This window comes from Oncorhynchus kisutch, linkage group LG15 (genome assembly GCF_002021735.2).
Source record: "Oncorhynchus kisutch isolate 150728-3 linkage group LG15, Okis_V2, whole genome shotgun sequence".
Lineage (NCBI taxonomy): Eukaryota > Metazoa > Chordata > Actinopteri > Salmoniformes > Salmonidae > Oncorhynchus > Oncorhynchus kisutch.
Window position 1 is genome coordinate 10,276,380 of NC_034188.2, and position 20,000 is coordinate 10,296,379.

The 20,000-nt window shown below is 46.8% G+C and overlaps 1 protein-coding gene across 2 annotated transcripts in view; it reads right to left on the bottom strand.

Annotated features, from left to right (window-relative positions):
* The window catches only part of gabrb2a (gamma-aminobutyric acid type A receptor subunit beta2a), a 107,759-nt gene that overhangs the window by 36,913 nt on the left and 50,846 nt on the right, over positions 1-20,000 (bottom strand). For both annotated transcript variants that reach the window (XM_031789612.1, XM_031789613.1), the window contains exon 5: positions 1,220-1,302. In XM_031789612.1, the coding sequence (XP_031645472.1) occupies positions 1,220-1,302 (83 nt within the window). The remainder of the gene's footprint in view (positions 1-1,219; positions 1,303-20,000) is intronic.

Here is a 20,000-nt window from a genome sequence, read left to right on the forward strand (position 1 = left end):
CTCTCTCCCATCTCTCTTATCTTCTGTCTCATCTCCTCTCTCATCTTCTCTCTCCCTCCTCTGTCTCATCTTCTCTCTCCCCTCTCTCTTATCTTCTGTCTCATCTTCTCTCTCATCTTCTGTCTCATCTTCTCTCTCATCTTCTCTCCCCCTCCTCTGTCTCATCTCCTCTCTCCCTTCTCTGTCTCATCTTCTCTCTCCCTCCTCTGTCTCATCTCTCATCTTCTCTCTCCCCTCTCTCTTATCTTCTGTCTCATCTTCTCTCTCCCTCCTCTGTCTCATCTTCTCTCTCATCTTCTCTCTCCCTCCTCTGTCTCATCTCCTCTCTCCCTCCTCTGTCTCATCTTCTCTCTCCCTCCTCTGTCTCATCTTCTCTCTCCCTCCTCTGTCTCATCTCCTCTCTCCCTCCTCTGTCTCATCTTCTCTCACCCTCCTCTGTCTCATCTCTCATCTTCTCTCTCCCCTCTCTCTTATCTTCTGTCTCATCTTCTCTCTCCCTCATCTTCTCTCTCCCTCCTCTGTCTCATCTCTCTCTCCCTCCTCTGTCTCATCTCCTCTCTCCCTCCTCTGTCTCATCTCCTCTCTCCCTCCTCTGTCTCATCCCTCTCATCTCCTCTCTCATCTTCTCTCTCCCTCCTCTGTCTCATCTCTCCCTCCTCTGTCTCATCTCCTCTCTCTCTCTCACCTTCTCTGACTCTTCTCTCTCTTCTCTCCCTGTCTCTCTCTCCCCTCTGTATTCACTCTCTCTATCTCCCTCATCACTTGCTTTCTCTCTCTCTCTCATCTCTCTCGCTCTCCCCCCCTCTCTCCTTCTCTCCCTCTTCTATTATCTCTCTCATCTTCTCTCATCTTCTCTGTCTCATCTCTCATCTTCTCTCATCTTTCTATCGCCCTCATCACTTTCTCTCATCTCTCTCTCTCTCTCTCTCTCTCTCTCTCTCTCTCTCTCTCTCTCTCTCTCTCTCTCTCTCTCTCTCTCCACAGCACAACCAATGCTGAATTATGTACACATGATACTGTATATTTGAGTATGTCCCATGTTTAGTTCCTGGCCCACCGTACATGTTTGATAACGACTGACAGAAGAGTCGGCTAATGCTAAAAAAAAATACAAATTCTATTTCTATTATAGGAATGTTCGATATAGAATGGTCCGGGTGTGACGTTTTCACGGGAGGGGAGTGTGTGTTCTGTTGCCAGGGGCGACGGTGGTACTCACAGCTCTCGATCTCCAGTGTACAATTCTGTTCATCCAGAGGATACCGCCTCAGATCCATCATACAGGCTGCTGTGGTTGTGATCCTACACACACACACACACACACACACACACACACACACACACACACACACACACACACACACACACACACACACACACACACACACACACACACATAGGAATATAACGTTAGACCTCAGGGATGACACCATATCAGCTTTTTAATTGTTTTGTATTTCTGTTCAGTTGACTGAGAACACATTCTCATTTACAGCAACGACCTGGGGAATAGTTACAGGAGGGGGGGGGGGGATGAATGAGCCAATTGGAAGCTGGGGATGATTATGTGACCATGATGGTATGAGGGCCCGAATGGGAATTTAGCCAGGACACCGGGGTTAACACCCATATTCTTTCCAAGGGGTATTAAGCAGAACCCAAACTCAGCTAAACAGAAGCCAAGCTAAACCCAAACTCTCTTGTTCTGTGACCTTGACCACCAACAGTATAATCCATAAAATGAATAAAACACACCAACAATGTTTCTAGCCATTATCCAGTCTTCATCAACAACGTAAGAAATTAATTGTAAGCCATCAGTCGGTACCCCAACCCATCATTTTGGGAAACACTGAGCTAGGACTCTAAGACTGTGTTCAGACTATAACCTATAATCTGTTATTAATAAGGCCTGCATTACATGCCAGTCTTCAGTAACCTGTTCCATCAGTGTACTGTACTCTACTGTACTCTACTCTACTGGACTCTACTCTACTGAACTCTACTCTACTGGACTCTACTCTACTGGACTCTACTGGACTCTACTCTACTGGACTCTACTGGACTCTACTGTACTGTACTCTACTCTACTAGACTCTACTCTACAGTACTCTACTGGACTCTACTCTACTGTACTCTACTCTACTGGACTCTTCTCTACTGGACTCTTCTCTACTGTACTCTACTGAACTCTACTCTACTGGACTCTACTCTACTGGACTCTACTGGACTCTACTCTACTGTACTCTACTGGACTCTACTCTACTGAACTCTACTCTACTGGACTCTACTGGACTCTACTCTACTGTACTCTACTCTACTAGACTCTACTCTACTGTACTCCACTGGACACTACTCTACTGTACTCTACTGGACTCTACTCTACTGGACTCTACTGGACTCTACTGGACTCTACTCTACTGGACCCTACTCTACTGGACTCTACTCTACTGGACTCTACTCTACTGGACTCTTCTCTAGTAGACTCTACTCTACAGTACTCTACTGGACTCTACTCTACTGTACTCTACTGGACTCTACTCTACTGGACTCTTCTCTACTGGACTCTTCTCTACTGTACTCTACTGAACTCTACTCTACTGGACTCTACTCTACTGGACTCTACTCTACTGGACTCTACTGGACTCTACTCTACTGTACTCTACTGGACTCTACTCTACTGAACTCTACTCTACTGGACTCTACTCTACTGGACTCTACTCTACTGTACTCCACTGGACACTACTCTACTGTACTCTACTGGACTGTACTCTACTGGACTCTACTGGACTCTACTGGACTCTACTCTACTGGACTCTACTCTACTGGACTCTACTGGACTCTACTGTACTCTACTCCTCTCTAGTGTACTGTACTTTACTCTACTGTACTCTACTGGACTCTACACTACTGTACTGTACTCTACTGGACTCTTCTCTACTGTACTCTACTGGACTCTACTCTACTGGACTCTACTGTACTCTACTCTACTTGACTCTACTCTACTGGACTCTACCTACTGAACTCTACTCTACTTGACTCTACTCTACTGGACTCTACTGGACTCTACTCTACTGTACTCTATTGGACTCTACTCTACTGGACTCTACTCTACTGGACTCTACTGGACTCTACTCTACTGTACTCTACTGGACTCTACTCTACTGCAGTCTACTGGACTCTACACTGCTGTACTGTAGGCTACTGGACTCTACTCTACTGTACTCTAAAGTCGTGGCCAAAAGTTTTGAGAATGACACAAATATACATTTTCACAAAGTTTGCTGCTTCAGTGTCTTTAGATATTTTTGTCAGATGTTACTATGGAATACTGAAGTATAATTACAAGCATTTCATAAGTGTCAAAGGCTTTTATTGACAATTACATGAAGTTATCACTTTTGCCTTATGGCAAGGTGCTCCATCATTCTGGAAAAGGCATTGTTCGTCGTTCCTGGATGGTTGGGAGAAGTTGCTCTCTGAGGATGTGTTGGTACCATTCTTTATTCATGGTTGTGTTCTTAGGCAAAATTGTGAGTGAGCCCACTCCCTTGGCTGAGAAACAACCCCACACATGAATGGTCACAGGATGCTTTACTGTTGGCATGACACAGGACTGATAGCAGTGCTCACCTTGTCGTCTCCAGACAAGCTTTTTTGTCTGTCAAGTTAATTTGAAATCCTTTCACTTAAAAAATACCCAGGCACTCCAGTCCCTTGAAAAAAAAATTCTGAGACAAAGACACATCACTCCCTCTCTCTCATGTATAACAAGCCAGTTAGCAGGAAGGGAGGGAGAGAGACAGGGAGGGGGAGTCAGGCAGGCAGGGAGGGAGGGAGGGAGGGACTCTACTCTACTGAACTCTACTCTACTGGACTCTACTCTACTGGACTCTACTGGACTCTACTCTACTGGACTCTACTGGACTCTACTGTACTGTACTCTACTCTACTAGACTCTACTCTACAGTACTCTACTGGACTCTACTCTACTGTACTCTACTGGACTCTACTCTACTGGACTCTTCTCTACTGGACTCTTCTCTACTGTACTCTACTGAACTCTACTCTACTGGACTCTACTCTACTGGACTCTACTCTACTGGACTCTACTGGACTCTACTCTACTGTACTCTACTGGACTCTACTCTACTGAACTCTACTCTACTGGACTCTACTCTACTGGACTCTACTGGACTCTACTCTACTGTACTCTACTCTACTAGACTCTACTCTACTGTACTCCACTGGACACTACTCTACTGTACTCTACTGGACTCTACTCTACTGGACTCTACTGGACTCTACTGGACTCTACTCTACTGGACCCTACTCTACTGGACTCTACTCTACTGGACTCTACTGTACTGTACTCTTCTCTACTAGACTCTACTCTACAGTACTCTACTGGACTCTACTCTACTGTACTCTACTGGACTCTACTCTACTGGACTCTTCTCTACTGGACTCTTCTCTACTGTACTCTACTGAACTCTACTCTACTGGACTCTACTCTACTGGACTCTACTCTACTGGACTCTACTGGACTCTACTCTACTGTACTCTACTGGACTCTACTCTACTGAACTCTACTCTACTGGACTCTACTCTACTGGACTCTACTGGACTCTACTCTACTGTACTCCACTGGACACTACTCTACTGTACTCTACTGGACTCTACTCTACTGGACTCTACTGGACTCTACTGGACTCTACTCTACTGGACTCTACTCTACTGGACTCTACTGGACTCTACTGTACTCTACTCCTCTCTAGTGTACTGTACTTTACTCTACTGTACTCTACTGGACTCTACACTACTGTACTGTACTCTACTGGACTCTTCTCTACTGTACTCTACTGGACTCTACTCTACTGGACTCTACTGTACTCTACTCTACTGGACTCTACTCTACTGGACTCTACCTACTGAACTCTACTCTACTTGACTCTACTCTACTGGACTCTACTGGACTCTACTCTACTGTACTCTATTGGACTCTACTCTACTGGACTCTACTCTACTGGACTCTACTGGACTCTACTCTACTGTACTCTACTGGACTCTACTCTACTGCAGTCTACTGGACTCTACACTGCTGTACTGTAGTCTACTGGACTCTACTCTACTGTACTCTAAAGTCGTGGCCAAAAGTTTTGAGAATGACACAAATATACATTTTCACAAAGTTTGCTGCTTCAGTGTCTTTAGATATTTTTGTCAGATGTTACTATGGAATACTGAAGTATAATTACAAGCATTTCATAAGTGTCAAAGGCTTTTATTGACAATTACATGAAGTTATCACTTTTGCCTTATGGCAAGGTGCTCCATCATTCTGGAAAAGGCATTGTTCGTCGTTCCTGGATGGTTGGGAGAAGTTGCTCTCTGAGGATGTGTTGGTACCATTCTTTATTCATGGTTGTGTTCTTAGGCAAAATTGTGAGTGAGCCCCCTCCCTTGGCTGAGAAACAACCCCACACATGAATGGTCACAGGATGCTTTACTGTTGGCATGACACAGGACTGATAGCAGTGCTCACCTTGTCGTCTCCAGACAAGCTTTTTGTCTGTCAAGTTAATTTGAAATCCTTTCACTTAAAAAATACCCAGGCACTCCAGTCCCTTGAAAAGAAAAATCTGAGACAAAGACACATCACTCCCTCTCTCTCATGTATAACAAGCCAGTTAGCAGGAAGGGAGGGAGAGAGACAGGGAGGGGGAGTCAGGCAGGCAGGGAGGGAGGGAGGGAGGGAGGCAGGCAGGCAGGCAGGCAGGCAGGCAGGCAGGCAGGCAGGCAGGCAGGCAGGCAGGCAGGGAGGGAGGGAGGGAGGGAGGGAGGGAGGGAGGGAGGGAGGGAGGGAGGGAGGGAGGGAGGGAGGGAGGGAGGGAGGGAGGGAGGGACAGAGAGAGGGGAAAGGACCAAAGTGCACCAGAGTATTATCAGAGGAGTCCTATGGATGGGTGTCCTAGTTTACCCACCTCTCTGCCTACTGTGGCTATCACTAACTCACCATGCTATGCCTGGTACACTAGCCAGACACCCAGCCCTTGAGCCACCCAGCACTTGAGCCACCCAGCCCTTGAGCCACCCAGCACTTCAGCCACCCAGCCCTTGAGCCACCCAGCCCTTCAGCCACCCAGCCCTTGAGCCACCCAGCCCTTCATAAACCCAGCCCTTCAGCCACCCAGCCCTTCAGCCACTCAGCCACCCAGCCCTTCATAAACCCAGCCCTTCAGCCACCCAGCCACCCAGCCCTTCATAAACCCAGCCCTTCAGCCCTTCAACCACCCAGCCCTTCAGCCACCCAGCCCTTCAACCACCCAGCCCTTCAGCCACCCAGCCCTTCAGCCCTTCAGCCACCCAGCCCTTCAGCCACCCAGCCCTTCAACCACCCAGCCCTTCAGCCACCCAGCCCTTCAGCCACCCAGCCCTTCAGCCCTTCAGCCCTTCAGCCCTTCAGCCACCCAGCCCTTCAGCCCTTCAGCCACCCAGCCCTTCAGCCACCCAGCCCTTCAGCCACCCAGCCCTTCAACCACCCAGCCCTTCAGCCACCCAGCCCTTCAGCCCTTCAGCCACCCAGCCCTTCAGCCACCCAGCCACCCAGCCCTTCAGCCACCCAGCCCTTCAGCCACCCAGCCACTCAGCCCTTCAACCACCCAGCCCTTCAGCCCTTCAGCCACCCAGCCCTTCAGCCACCCAGCCACTCAGCCCTTCAACCACCCAGCCCTTCAACTACTCAGCCACCCATCCCTTCAACTACTAAGCCACCCAGCCCTTCAACTATTCAGCCACCCAGCCACCCAGCCCTTCAACTACTCAGCCACCCAGCCAGCCAGCCCTTCAGCCAACCACCCAGCCACCCAGCCGCTCAGCCCTTCAACAATCCAGCAACCCAGACAGTCAGCCCTTTAGCCACGCAGTCAGCCAGCCAGCCAGCCACCCACCCACCCACCCAGTCAGGCCTGTAGCCACCCAGTCAGCCAGCCAGCCAGCCAGCCACCCAGTCAGCCAGCCAGCCAGCCACCTAGCCAGCCAGCCAGCCACCTAGCCACACACCCTCCCACCCATCCAGCCACCCAGTCTGCCACCCACCCACCCAGTCAGCCACCCACCCAATGGCCCACCCAGCCAGCCAGCCAGGCAGCCAACCAGCCCACCCACCTAGCCACCCACTCAGCCACCCATCCATCCAGCCCTTCATACAAGTCTATGCTAGGTAAAGCTCCGCCTTATCTCAGCTCACTGGTCACGATGGCAACACCCATCCGTAGCACGCGCTCCAGCAGGTGTATCTCACTGATCATCCCTAAAGCCAACACCTCATTTGGCCGCCTTTCGTTCCAGTACTCTGCTGCCTGTGACTGGAACGAATTGCAAAAATCGCTGAAGTTGGAGACTTTTATCTCCCTCACCAACTTCAAACATCAGCTATCTGAGCAGCTAACCGATCGCTGCAGCTGTACATAGTCTATTGGTAAATAGCCCACCCTTTTCACCTACCTCATCCCCATACTGTTTTTATTTATGTACTTTTCTGCTCTTCTGCACACCAATATCTCTACCTGTACATGACCATCTGATCATTTATCACTCCAGTGTTAATCTGCAAAATTGTAATTATTTGCCTACCTCCTCATGCCTTTTGCACACATTGTATATAGACCCCCCCTTTGTTTTCTACTGTGTTATTGACTTGTTAATTGTTTACTCCATGTGTAACTCTTTGTTGTATGCTCACACTGCTATGCTTTATCTTGGCCAGGTCGCAGTTGCAAATGAGAACTTGTTCTCAACTAGCCTACCTGGTTAAATAAAGGTGTTCTCAACTAGCCTACCTGGTTAAATAAAGGTGTTCTCAACTAGCCTACCTGGTTAAATAAAGGTGAAATAAAAAAAATAAAAAAATAAAAAAACTACCCACCCAATCAGCCAGCCTACCCACCCACCCAATCAGCCAGCCTACCCACCCACCCACCCACCTACCCACCCACCCACCCACCTACCTACCCACTCACCCAGCCAGGTAACCACCCCACCCACCCAGGGCTCTGGTCAAAAGTAGTGCACTACATACATGATAGGGTGTAATCCAGTCAGTCAGTCATCCAACACTTCACCACTCAATCATCACACTATGCTCAGTCAAAATTAGGCCAAGATGGCAGGGTAAGAATAACAGGCTATTTAAAGATGGCAGGGTAAGAATAACAGGCTATTTAAAGATGGCAGGGTAAGAATAACAGGCTATTTAAAGATGGCAGGGTAAGAATAACAGGCTATTTATAGATGGCAGGGTAAGAATAACAGGCTATTTAAAGATGGCAGGGTAAGAATAACAGGCTATTTATAGATGGCAGGGTAAGAATAACAGGCTATTTATAGATGGCAGGGTAAGAATAACAGGCTATTTATAGATGGCAGGGTAAGAATAACAGGCTATTTATAGATGGCAGGGTAAGAATAACAGGCTATTTATAGATGGCAGGGTAAGAATAACAGGCTATTTAAAGATGGGAGGGTAAGAATAACAGGCTATTTAAAGATGGCAGGGTAAGAATAACAGGCTATTTAAAGATGGCAGGGTAAGAATAACAGGCTATTTATAGATGGCAGGGTAAGAATAACAGGCTATTTAAAGATGGCAGGGTAAGAATAACAGGCTATTTATAGATGGCAGGGTCAGAATAACAGGCTCAAAACATCATCACTCATCAGTCTCCAAGCTTTTGTCTGAGTGTAATGGGAGACCAACCAACCAACAACCAACAACTGTGTTTCTCAGGATCCTCTAGTTATAGCGCTGTGTGTGTGTGTGTGTGTGTGTGTGTGTGTGTGTGTGTGTGAGAGAGAGAGAGAGAGAGAGAGAGAGAGAGAGAGAGAGAGAGAGAGAGAGAGAGAGAGAGAGAGAACATGTGATGCCTGACAGCATGTCGGACCTGCCACAGATATGCCGAAAGTTGTTTTTAACAAAACCTGTCAGGATGCTGTAGCTCTGTAACTAGGTAACCAGAAGGAGGGGAAACAGAGTATTGATGATGTAGCTCTGTAACTAGGTAACCAGAAGGAGGGGAAACAGAGTATTGATGATGTAGCTCTGTAACTAGGTAACCAGAAGGAGGGGAAACAGAATATTGATGATGTAGCTCTGTAACTAGGTAACCAGAAGGAGGGGAAACAGAATATTGATGATGTAGCTCTGTAACTAGGTAACCAGAAGGAGGGGAAACAGAATATTGATGATGTAGCTCTGTAACTAGGTAACCAGAAGGAGGGGAAACAGAATATTGATGATGTAGCTCTGTAACTAGGTAACCAGAAGGAGGGGAAACAGAATATTGATGATGTAGCTCTGTAACTACGTAACCAGAAGGAGGGGAAACAGATTATTGATGATGTAGCTCTGTAACTAGGTAACCAGAAGGAGGGGAAACAGAGTATTGATGATGTAGCTCTGTAACTAGGTAACCAGAAGGAGGGGAAACAGAATATTGATGATGTAGCTCTGTAACTAGGTAACCAGAAGGAGGGGAAACAGAGTATTGATGATGTAGCTCTGTAACTAGGTAACCAGAAGGAGGGGAAACAGAGTATTGATGATGTAGCTCTGTAACTAGGTAACCAGAAGGAGGGGAAACAGAGTATTGATGATGTAGCTCTGTAACTATGAGGCCTCACCTCCTGGTTACACTAGTGACCATATCCACGGCGCATCCCACAAAGGCGGAGGTGTTGCTAACATTTATGATAGCAAATTTCAATTTACACAAAACCCCCAAAGTTTTCGTTTTTTGAGCTTTTAGTCATGAATCTATGCAGCCTACTCAATCGCTTTCTATAGCTACTGTTTACAGGCCTCCTGGGCCATATTCAGCGTTCCTCATTGAGTTCCCTGAATTCCTATCGGCCCTCGTAGTCATGGTAGATAATATTCAAATTTTTGGTGACTTTAATATTTACATGGAAAAGTCCACAGACCCACTCCAAAAGACTTTCGGAGCCATCATCGACTCAGTGGGTTTTGTCCAACATGTCTCCGGACCTACTCACTGTCACAGTCATACTCTGGACCTAGTTTTGTCCCGTGGAATAAATGTTGTGGATCTTAATGTTTTTCCTCATAATCCTGGACTATCGGACCACCATTTTATTACGTTTGCAATCGCAACAAATAATCTGCTCAGGCCCAAACCAAGGATCCCCAAAAGTCGTGCAATAAATTCTCAGACAACCCAAAGATTCCTAGATGTCCTTCCAGACTCCCTAAGGATGTCAAATTACACAAATCAGTTCACCACCTAACTGGGGAACTCAATTTAACCTTCCGTAATACCCTAGATGCAGTCGCACCCCTAAAAACAAAAAACATTTGTCATAAGAAACTAGCTCCCCTGGTACACAGAAAATACCCGATCTCTGATGGAAGCTTCCAGAAAATTGGAACAGAAATGGAGCCACACCAAACTGGAAGTCTTCCGACTAGCTTGGAAAGACAGTACCGTGCAGTATCGAACAGCCCTCACTGCTGCTCGATCATCCTATTTTTCTAACTTAACTGAGGAAAATAAGAACAATTCAAAATAGTTTTTTATACTGTTGCAAAGCTAACTAAAAAGCAGCATTCCCCAAGAGAGGATGGCTTTCACTTCAGCAGTAATAAATTCATGAACTTGATCATGATCATTAGAAAGCAAATTACGGACTCCTCTTTAAATCTGCATATTACTCCAAGTCTGAACAACTCTGCCAGGACCTAGGATCAAGGGAGACACTCAAGTGGTTTAGTACTATATCTCTTGACACAATGATGAAAATAATCATGGCCTCTAAACCTTCAAGCTGCATACTGGACCCTATTCCAACTAAACTACTGAAAGAGCTGCTTCCTGTGCTTGGCCCTCCTATGTTGAACATAATAAACGGCTCTCTATCCACCGGATGTGTACCAAACTCACTAAAAGTGGCAGTAATAATGCCTCTCTTGAAAAGCCAAACAAACCTTGACCCAGAAAATATGAAAAACTATCGGCCTATATCGAATCTTCCATTCCTCTCAACATTTTTAGAAAAAGCTGTTGCACAGCAACTCACTGCCTTCCTGAAAACAAACAATGTATATGAAACGCTTCAGTCTGGTTTTAGACCCCATCATAGCACTGAGACGGCACTTGCGAAGGTGGTAAATGACCTTTTAATGGCATCAGACCGAGGCTCTGCATCTGTCCTCGTGCTCCTAGACCTTAGTGCTGCTTTTGATACCATCGATCACCACATTCTTTTGGAGAGATTGGAAACCCAAATTGGTCTACACAGACAAATTCTGGCCTGGTTTAGATCTTATCTGTCGGAAAGATATCAGTTTGTCTCTGTGGATGGTTTGTCCTCAAATCAACTGTAGATTTTGGTGTACCTCAAGGTTCCATTTTAGGGCCACTATTGTTTTCACTATATACTTTACCTCTTGGTGGTGTCATTCTGAAACATAATGTTTAGTTTTACTGCTATGCGGATGACACACAGCTGTACATTTCGATAAAACATGGTGAAGCCTCAAAATTGCCCTCCCTGGAAGCATGTGTTTCAGACATAAGGAAGTGGATGGCTGCAAATGTTCTACTTTTAAACTCAGACAAAACAGAGATGCTTGTTCTAGGTCCCAAGAAACAAAGAGATCTTCTGTTAAATCTGACAATTAATCTTGATGGTTGTACAGTCGTCTCAAATAAAACTGTGAAGGACCTCGGCGTTACTCTGGACCCTGATCTCTCTTTTAACGAACATATCAAGACTGTTTCAAGGACAGCTTTTTTCCATCTATGTAACATTGCAAAAATCTGAAACTTTTTGTCCAAAAATGATGCAGAAAAATTAATCCATGCTTTTGTTACTTCTAGATTAGACTACTCCAATGCTCTACTTTCCGGATAAAGCACTAAATAAACTTCAATTAGGGCTAAACACGGCTGCGAAAATCCTGACTAGAACCCCCCAAAAAAATCATATTACTCCAGTGCTAGCCTCTCTACACTGGCTTCCTGTTAAGGCAAGGGCTGATTTCAAGGTTTTACTGCTAACCTACAAAGCATTACATGGGCTTGCTCCTACCTATCTTTCTGATTTGGTCCTGCCGTACATACCTACATGTACGCTACGGTCACAAGACGCAGGCCTCCTTACTGTCCCTAGAATTTCTAAACAAACAGCTGGAGGCAGGGCTTTCTCCTATAGAGCTCCATTCTTATGGAATGGTCTGCTTACCCATGTGAGAGACGCAGACTCGGTCTCAACCTTTAAGTCTTTACTGAAGACTCATCTCTTTAGTAGGTCCTATGATTGAGTGTAGTCTGGCCCAGGAGTGTGAAGGTGAACGGAAAGGCACTAGAGCAACGTATATCTCTGCCTGGCCGGTTCCCCTCTCTCCACTGGGATTCTCTGCCTCAAACCCTGTTACAGGGTCACTGGCTTACTGGTGCTCTTCCATGCCGTCCTTGGGAGGGGTGCGTCACTTGAGTGGGTTGAGTCATTGATGTGATCTTCCTGTCTGGGTTGTGCCATGGCGGAGATCTTTGTGGGCTATACTCGGCCTTGTCTCAGGATGGTAAGTTGGTGGTTGAAGATATCCCTCTAGTGGTGTGGGGGCTATGTTTGGCAAAGTGGGTGGGGTTATATCCTGCCTGTTTGGCCCTGTCCGTGGGTATCGTCGGATACCCCGACCACTTCTGTCTCAGCCTCCGGTATTTATCCTGCAGGAGTTTATGTGTCGGGGGGCTAGGGTCAGTTTGTTATATCTGGAGTACTTCTCCTGTCTTATCCGGTGTCCTGTGTGAATTTAAGTATGCTCTCTCTAATTCTCTCTATCTTTCTTTTTTTCTCTCTTTCTCTCTTTCTTTCTCTCTCTCGGAGGACCTGAGCCTCAGGACTATCTGGCCTGATAACTCCATGCTGTCCCCAGTCCACCTGGCCATGCTGCTGCTCCAGTTTCAACGGTTCTGCCTGCGGCTATGGAAACCTGACCTGTTCACCAGACGTGCTACCTGTCCCAGACCTGCTGTTTTCAACTCTCTAGAGACAGCAGGAGCGGTAGAGATACTCTGAATGATTGGCTATGAAAAGCCAACTGACATTTACTCCTGAGGTGCTGACTTGCTGCACCCTCGACATCCACTGTGATTATTATTTGACCCTGCTGGTCATTTATGAACATTCGAACATCTTGGCCATGTTCTGTTTTAATCTCCACCCGGCACAGCCAGAAGAGGACTGGCCACCCCTCATAGCCTGGTTCCTCTCTAGGTGTCTTCCTAGGTTCTGGCCTTTCTAGGGAGTTTTTCCTAGCCACCGTGCTTCTACACCTGCACGGCTTGCTGTTTGGGGTTTTAGGCTGTGTTCCTGTACAGCACTTTGAGATATCAGCTGATGTAAGAATACATTTGATTTGATGTAAAAAATAAATCAGGTCTCCCTCTCTCTCTCTGTCCCTCTCTGTCCCTCTCTCTCTCTCTCTCTCTCTCTCTCTCTCTCTCTCTCTCTCTCTCTCTCTGTCCCTCTCTCTCTCTCTCTCTCTCTCTCTCTCTCTCTCTCTCTCTCTCTCTCTCTCTCTCTCTCTCTCGGCATAGTCAAATAAACAATCAAAAATGAACAGTAAACATTACCCTCACAAAAGAGAGAGAGATAGAGAGAGAGAGATAATGGGGGGTGAGAGAAAGCAGAGAGAGAGAGAGAGATAACGGGGGTTGAGAGAGAGCAGAGAGAGAGAGAGAAAGATAGGAATATAGAGAGAGTAGCAGTCCACCCTCATCCCACTGTGTAGAGGCCATATTCACCAGATATATAGAGATTCAAACACGCTACATTTGTCCTGTTGTTGAGTTAATAGGTCATCTATCTCTGGTCTAAAACTGGACTGTTGTGCTTTTCCTGCTCTCACAGTTCATCCCAGGCTGTGTGTGTTAGTGTGTGGACCAGAGGAGGCTGGTGGGAGGAGCTATAGGAGGATGGGTACATTGTAATGCCTGGAATGTAATATATGGAATGGTATTTAAACACAACAAACACATGGAAACCACATGTTTGACTCTGTTCCATCAATTCCATTCCAGCCATTACAATGAGCCCGTCCTCCTATAGCCCCCCCCCACCAGCCTCCTCTGGTGTGGACCACCTAAGGCAGCCTGTGCACCTTTATCCCAAATGACCTTGTTTACCAACACTGGTGCCGTAACACAAACCACACACACACACACAATAGCACAAACCACACACACACACACCATAGCATAAACCACACACACACACACCATAGCATGAACCACACACACACACACCATAGCACGAACCACACACACACACACCATAGCACGAACCACACACACACACACACACCATAGCACAAACCACACAAACACACCATAGCACGAACCACACACACACACCATAGCACGAACCACACACACACACACACACCATAGCACGAACCACACACACACAAACCATAGCACAAACCACACACACCATAGCACGTACCACACACGCACACCATAGCACAAACCACACACACCATAGCACGAACCACACACACACACCATAGCACGAACCACACACACACACCATATCCCAGACAGGATCTTATTTGGAGGGAGAGGAGAGTATACCTAGCAGCTAGCCTACTGTAGAGTACCTGACAAACATACTAATGGAGAGGAGAGGAGAGGAGAGGAGAGGAGAGGAGAGGAGAGGAGAGGAGAGGAGAGGAGAGGAGAGGAGAGGAGAGGAGAGGAGAGGAGAGGAGAGGAGGGAAAAGGGTAGAAGCTAACCTACTGTACCTGACAAACATACTAATGGAGGTTGGAGAGGACAGGACACAGTCACACTGTGGCAGCAGGGTAGCAGAGTTTAGGGCAGCAGGGTTTAGGGCAGCAGGGTTTAGGGTAGCAGGGTTTAGGGCAGCAGGGTTTAGGGCAGCAGGGTTTAGGGTAGCAGGGTTTAGGGTAGCAGGGTTTAGGGTAGCAGAGTTTAGGGCAGCAGGGTAGCAGAGTTTAGGGCAGCAGGGTAGAAGAGTTTAGGGCAGCAGGGTTTAGGGTAGCAGAGTTTAGGGCAGCAGGGTTTATGGTAGCAGGGTAGCAGAGTTTAGGGCAGCAGGGTAGAAGAGTTTAGGGCAGCAGGGTTTAGGGTAGCAGGGTTTAGGGTAGCAGAGTTTAGGGCAGCAAGGTTTAGGGCAGCAGGGTTTAGGGTAGCAGGGTTTAGGGTAGCAGGGTTTAGGGCAGCAGCGTTTAGGTCAACAGGGTTTAGGGTAGCAGGGTTTAGGGCAGCAGGGTTTAGGGTAGCAGGGTTTAGGGTAGAAGGGTTTAGGGCAGCAGGCTGGCAGGGTTTAGGGCAGCAGGCTGGCAGGGTTTAGGGCAGCAGCGTTTAGGTCAGCAGGGTTTAGGGTAGCAGGGTTTAGGGTAGCAGGGTTTAGGGCAGCAGGGTTTAGGGTAGCAGGGTTTAGGGCAGCAGGGTTTAGAGCAGCCGGGTTTAGGGTAGCAGAGTTTTGGGCAGCAGGGTAGCAGGGTTTAGGGCAGCAGGGTTTAGTGTAGCAGGGTTTAGGGTAGCAGGGTTTTGGGCAACAGGGTTTAGGGCAGTAGGGTTTAGTAGGTTGAGGCCGGGTCCTGCAGACTGGTCTACTGCCCTCGTTGATATACAGTGCCTTTGGAAAGTATTCAGACCCCTTGACTTATTCCACATTTTGTTACGTTCAGCCTTAATCTAAAATGATTCATTTTTTTCTTCCTCATCAATCTACACACCCCATGATGACAAAGCAAAAAAACAATTTCTGAATTTTTCCACATTGATTAAAAAATATATATATATATCACATTCACATTTTTTTATTTATAAGTATTCAGACCCTTTACTCAGTACTTTGGTGAAGCACCTTAGGCAGCGATTACAGCCTCGAGTCTTCTTGGGTAAGACGCTACAAGCTTGGCACACCTGTATTTGGTGAGTTTCTCCCATTCTTCTCTGCAGATCCTTTCAAGCTCTGTCAGGTTGGATGGGGAAGCTTCACTGCACAGATATTTTCAGGTCTCTCCGGAGATGTTCGATCGGGTTCAAGTCCGGGCTCTGGCTGGGCCACTCTTGGACATTCTGAGACTTGTCCTGAAGCCACTGCTGCGTTGTCTTGGCTGAGTGCTTAAGGTCATTGTCCTGTTGGAAGGTGACCCTTGGCCCAAGTCTGAGGTCCTGATCGCTCTGGAGCAGGTTTTCATCGAGGATCTCTCTGTACTTTGCTCCGTTCATCTTTGCCCCGATCCTGACTGGTCTCCCAGTCCCTGCAGCTGAAAAACATCCCCACAGCATGATGCTATCACCACCATGCTTCACCTCAGGTATGGACCCGGACATGAAGCTTGGCTTTCAGGCCAAAGAGTTTAATCTTGGTTTCATCAGACCAGAGAATCTTGTTTCTCATGGTCTGAGTCCTTTAGGTGTCTTTAAACAAACTCCAAGAGGCTACTCTACCATTAAGGTCTGATTGGTGGAGTGCTGCAGAGATGGTTGTCCTTCTGAAAGGTTCTCCCATCTCCACAGAGGAACTCTGGAGCTCTGTCAGAGTGACCATCGGGTTCTTGGTCACCTCCCTGACCAAGGCCCTTCTCCCCCGATTGCTCGCTTTGGTCAGGCGGCCAACTCTAGGAAGAGTCTTGGTGGTTCCAAACTTCATCCATTTAAGAATGATGGAGGCCACTGTGTTCTTGGGGACCTTCAATGTTGCAAAAATATTTTGGTACCATTCCACAGATCTGTGCCTCGACACAATCCTGTCTCTGAGCTCTAAGGGCAATTCCTTTGACCTCATGGCTTGGTTTTTGCTCTGACATGCAAGTAAGACCTTATAGACAGGTGTGTCTTTTCAAATCATGTCCAGTCAATTGAATTTATCACAGGTGGACTACAATCAAATGGTAGAAACATCTCCAGAATGATCAATGGAAACAGGATGCACCTGAATTTCGAGTCTCATAGCAAAGTGTCTGTCTGAATACTTAAGTAAATCAACAAAGCATAAGAATGCTTTGCCTTTGGTTTGGTTTGTTTGTTTGTCAATTAGGGTGTGCAGGGTAAATATGTGGTCTGTTGTACGTTAATATGATAAAAAGCTAATTTGACATTTGCTCAGTACATTGTTTTCATGGAGGAAATGTAGGAGTCTGCTGTTAATGATAATGCAGAGGATTTCCCAAAAGGTTGCTGTTGACGCATCTCTCTCTCTATTTCTCTTTCTCATGATATCTATTGAACTGTTCAGCCCATCTCTTCTGCTACTGACAGAAGATCAGGGCTGTACGTCTCCATAGCACATCCTGTCCTCTCACAAAAAGAGCTAGAGAAAATAGCTGCGCTTCAGGCTAATTCCTCCATCTTGGAATCTGACTCACATGGTTTTCAACAACAGTGAATAAATGTGTCTCTTAATATGTTCGTTGAAATCTTGAAAATAAATATATGATGTGTCGTGGCCAGTACCTGAACTGGTAACAACTACAGTGGAAAGAGAAAGTATGTGAACTCTTTGGAAATACCTGGACTTCTGCATATTTTGGTCATAAAATTTGATCTGATCTAAGTCACAACAATATACAAAAACAGTCTGTTTAAACTAATAAAGTAAAGTATAGTAGAGTATTTTACAGTAGAGAAGAGTAGAGCAGAGGTCAATAGAGTGCAGAAGAGTACAGTGGAGTAGAGTACAGTGGGGTACAGTAGAGAGGAGTAGAGTATAGAAGAGTAGGGTACAGTACAGTAGGGTACAGTAGATTAGAGTACAGAGGGTACAGTAGAGAGGAGTAGAGTACAGTAGAGTACAGTGGGGTACAGTAGATTAGAGTACAGAGGGTACAGTAGAGAGGAGTAGAGTACAGTAGAGTACAGTGGGGTACAGTAGATTAGAGTACAGTAGAGTACAGTAGAGATGAGTAGAGTAGAGTACAGTAGAGTAGAAAACAGTAGGGTACAGTAGAGTAAGGTACAGTACAGTAGAGTAGATTAGAGTACAGTAGGTTACTGTAGATTAGAGTACAGTAGAGTACAGTAGAGAGGAGTAGAGTACAGTAGAGTACAGTAGAGAGGAGTAGAGTACAGTAGAGTAGAGTACAGTAGGGTACAGTAGAGTAGGGTACAGAGGGTACAGTAGAGTAGGGTACAGTACAGTAGAGTAGAGTACAGTAGAGAGGAGTAGAGCACAGTAGAGTACAGTACAGCAGAGTACAGTAGGGTACAGTAGAGAGGAGTAGAGTACAGTAGAGTAGGGTACAGTACAGTAGGGTACAGTAGATTAGAGTACAGTAGGGTACAGTAGAGAGGAGTAGAGTACAGTAGAGTATAGTAGAGTAGAGTACAGTAGAGTCCAGTAGAGTAGATTAGAGTACAGTAGAGTAGATTAGAGTACAGTAGGTTACAGTAGATTAGAGTACAGTAGAGTACAGTAGAGAGAGTAGAGTACAGTAGAGTACAGTAGAGTACAGTAGAGAGGAGTAGAGTACAGTAGTGTACAGTAGAGAGGAGTAGAGTACAGTAGAGAGGAGTAGAGTACAGTACAGTCCAGTAGAGTAGAGTAGAGTCCAGTAGAGTCCTTTAGAGTACAGTAGAGTCCAGTAGAGTCCTGTAGAGTACAGTAGAGTCCAGTAGAGTACAGTAGAGTACAGTACAGTAGAGTCCAGTAGAGTCCAGTAGAGTCCAGTAGAGTAGAGTCCAGTAGAGTAGAGTCCAGTAGAGTAGAGTCCAGTAGAGTACAGTAGAGTACAGTACACTGATGGAACAGGCTACTGAAGACTGGCATGTAATGCAGGCCTTATTAATAACAGATTCTAGGTTATAGTCTGAACACAGTCTTAGAGTCCTAGCTCAGTGTTTCCCAAAAACCTGACCATAACATCACAAAGAACGTCAGAAGGACTTCATGCCTGTCAAGGATTCTGCAAATCATTGATCTCTACCATTGTTCTTTTGGCAATGATTACTGGCCAAGGGGTCTTAAACGTATCGCATTTGATATCAATCACTATGTTGTTCTTCCACAAAGACTATGAAGTAGTGTTGTCCATCTGTTACTGGACACAGTCACCAGCTGTGTGTCCCACTATGCAGTACTGAGGAGATTCTTAGAGAGGAGAGTCCTGGACACACACACACACACACACACACACACACACACACACACATACAACATCCCTGCTGTTCTAACCAGCCGTCTCTACTGCATATCTACAGGTACACACACACACACACACTCACACACACACATGCACACACAATGTGCTCTAAGCATTCTGGCATCTGGTCCTGCTGACTGGGTGTCTGGACTTACTAACATCAAAATAACAGACGGACTGATAAAAAGTGGAGAGGAGAGGGGAGGAGAGGAGAGGGAGTGCAGACGAGAGGAGAGGGAGAGGGAGAGGGAGAGGAGAGGAGAGGAGAGAGGAGGAGAGGAGAGGAGGAGGAGAGGAGAGAAGGAGAGAGGAGAGGAGAGGAGAGGAGAGGAGAGGGAGGGAGAGGAGAGGAGAGGAGAGGAGAGGGAGTGCGAGAGGAGAGGAGAGGAGAGGAGAGGAGAGGAGAGGGAGGAGAGGAGAGGAGAGGAGAGGAGGGAGAGGAGAGGAGAGGAGAGGAGAGGAGAGGAGAGAGAGGAGAGGAGAGAGACGGAGAGGAGGAGGAGAGGAGAGGAGAGGGAGAGGAGAGGAGGAGAGGAGAGGAGGAGGAGAGGACGAGGAGAGGAGAGGAGAGGAGAGGAGGAGGAGAGGAGAGGAGAGGAGAGGAGAGGAGAGGAGAGGAGAGAGGAGAGGAGAGGAGAGGGAGAGGCAGAGGAGACGGAGGAGGAGAGGAGAGGAGAGGGAGGAGAGGAGAGGAGAGGAGAGGAGAGGAGGAGGAGAGGAGAGGAGAGGAGAGGAGAGGAGAGGAGAGGAGAGGAGGAGAGGAGAGGAGAGGAGAGGAGAGGAGAGGAGGAGGGAGAGGAGAGG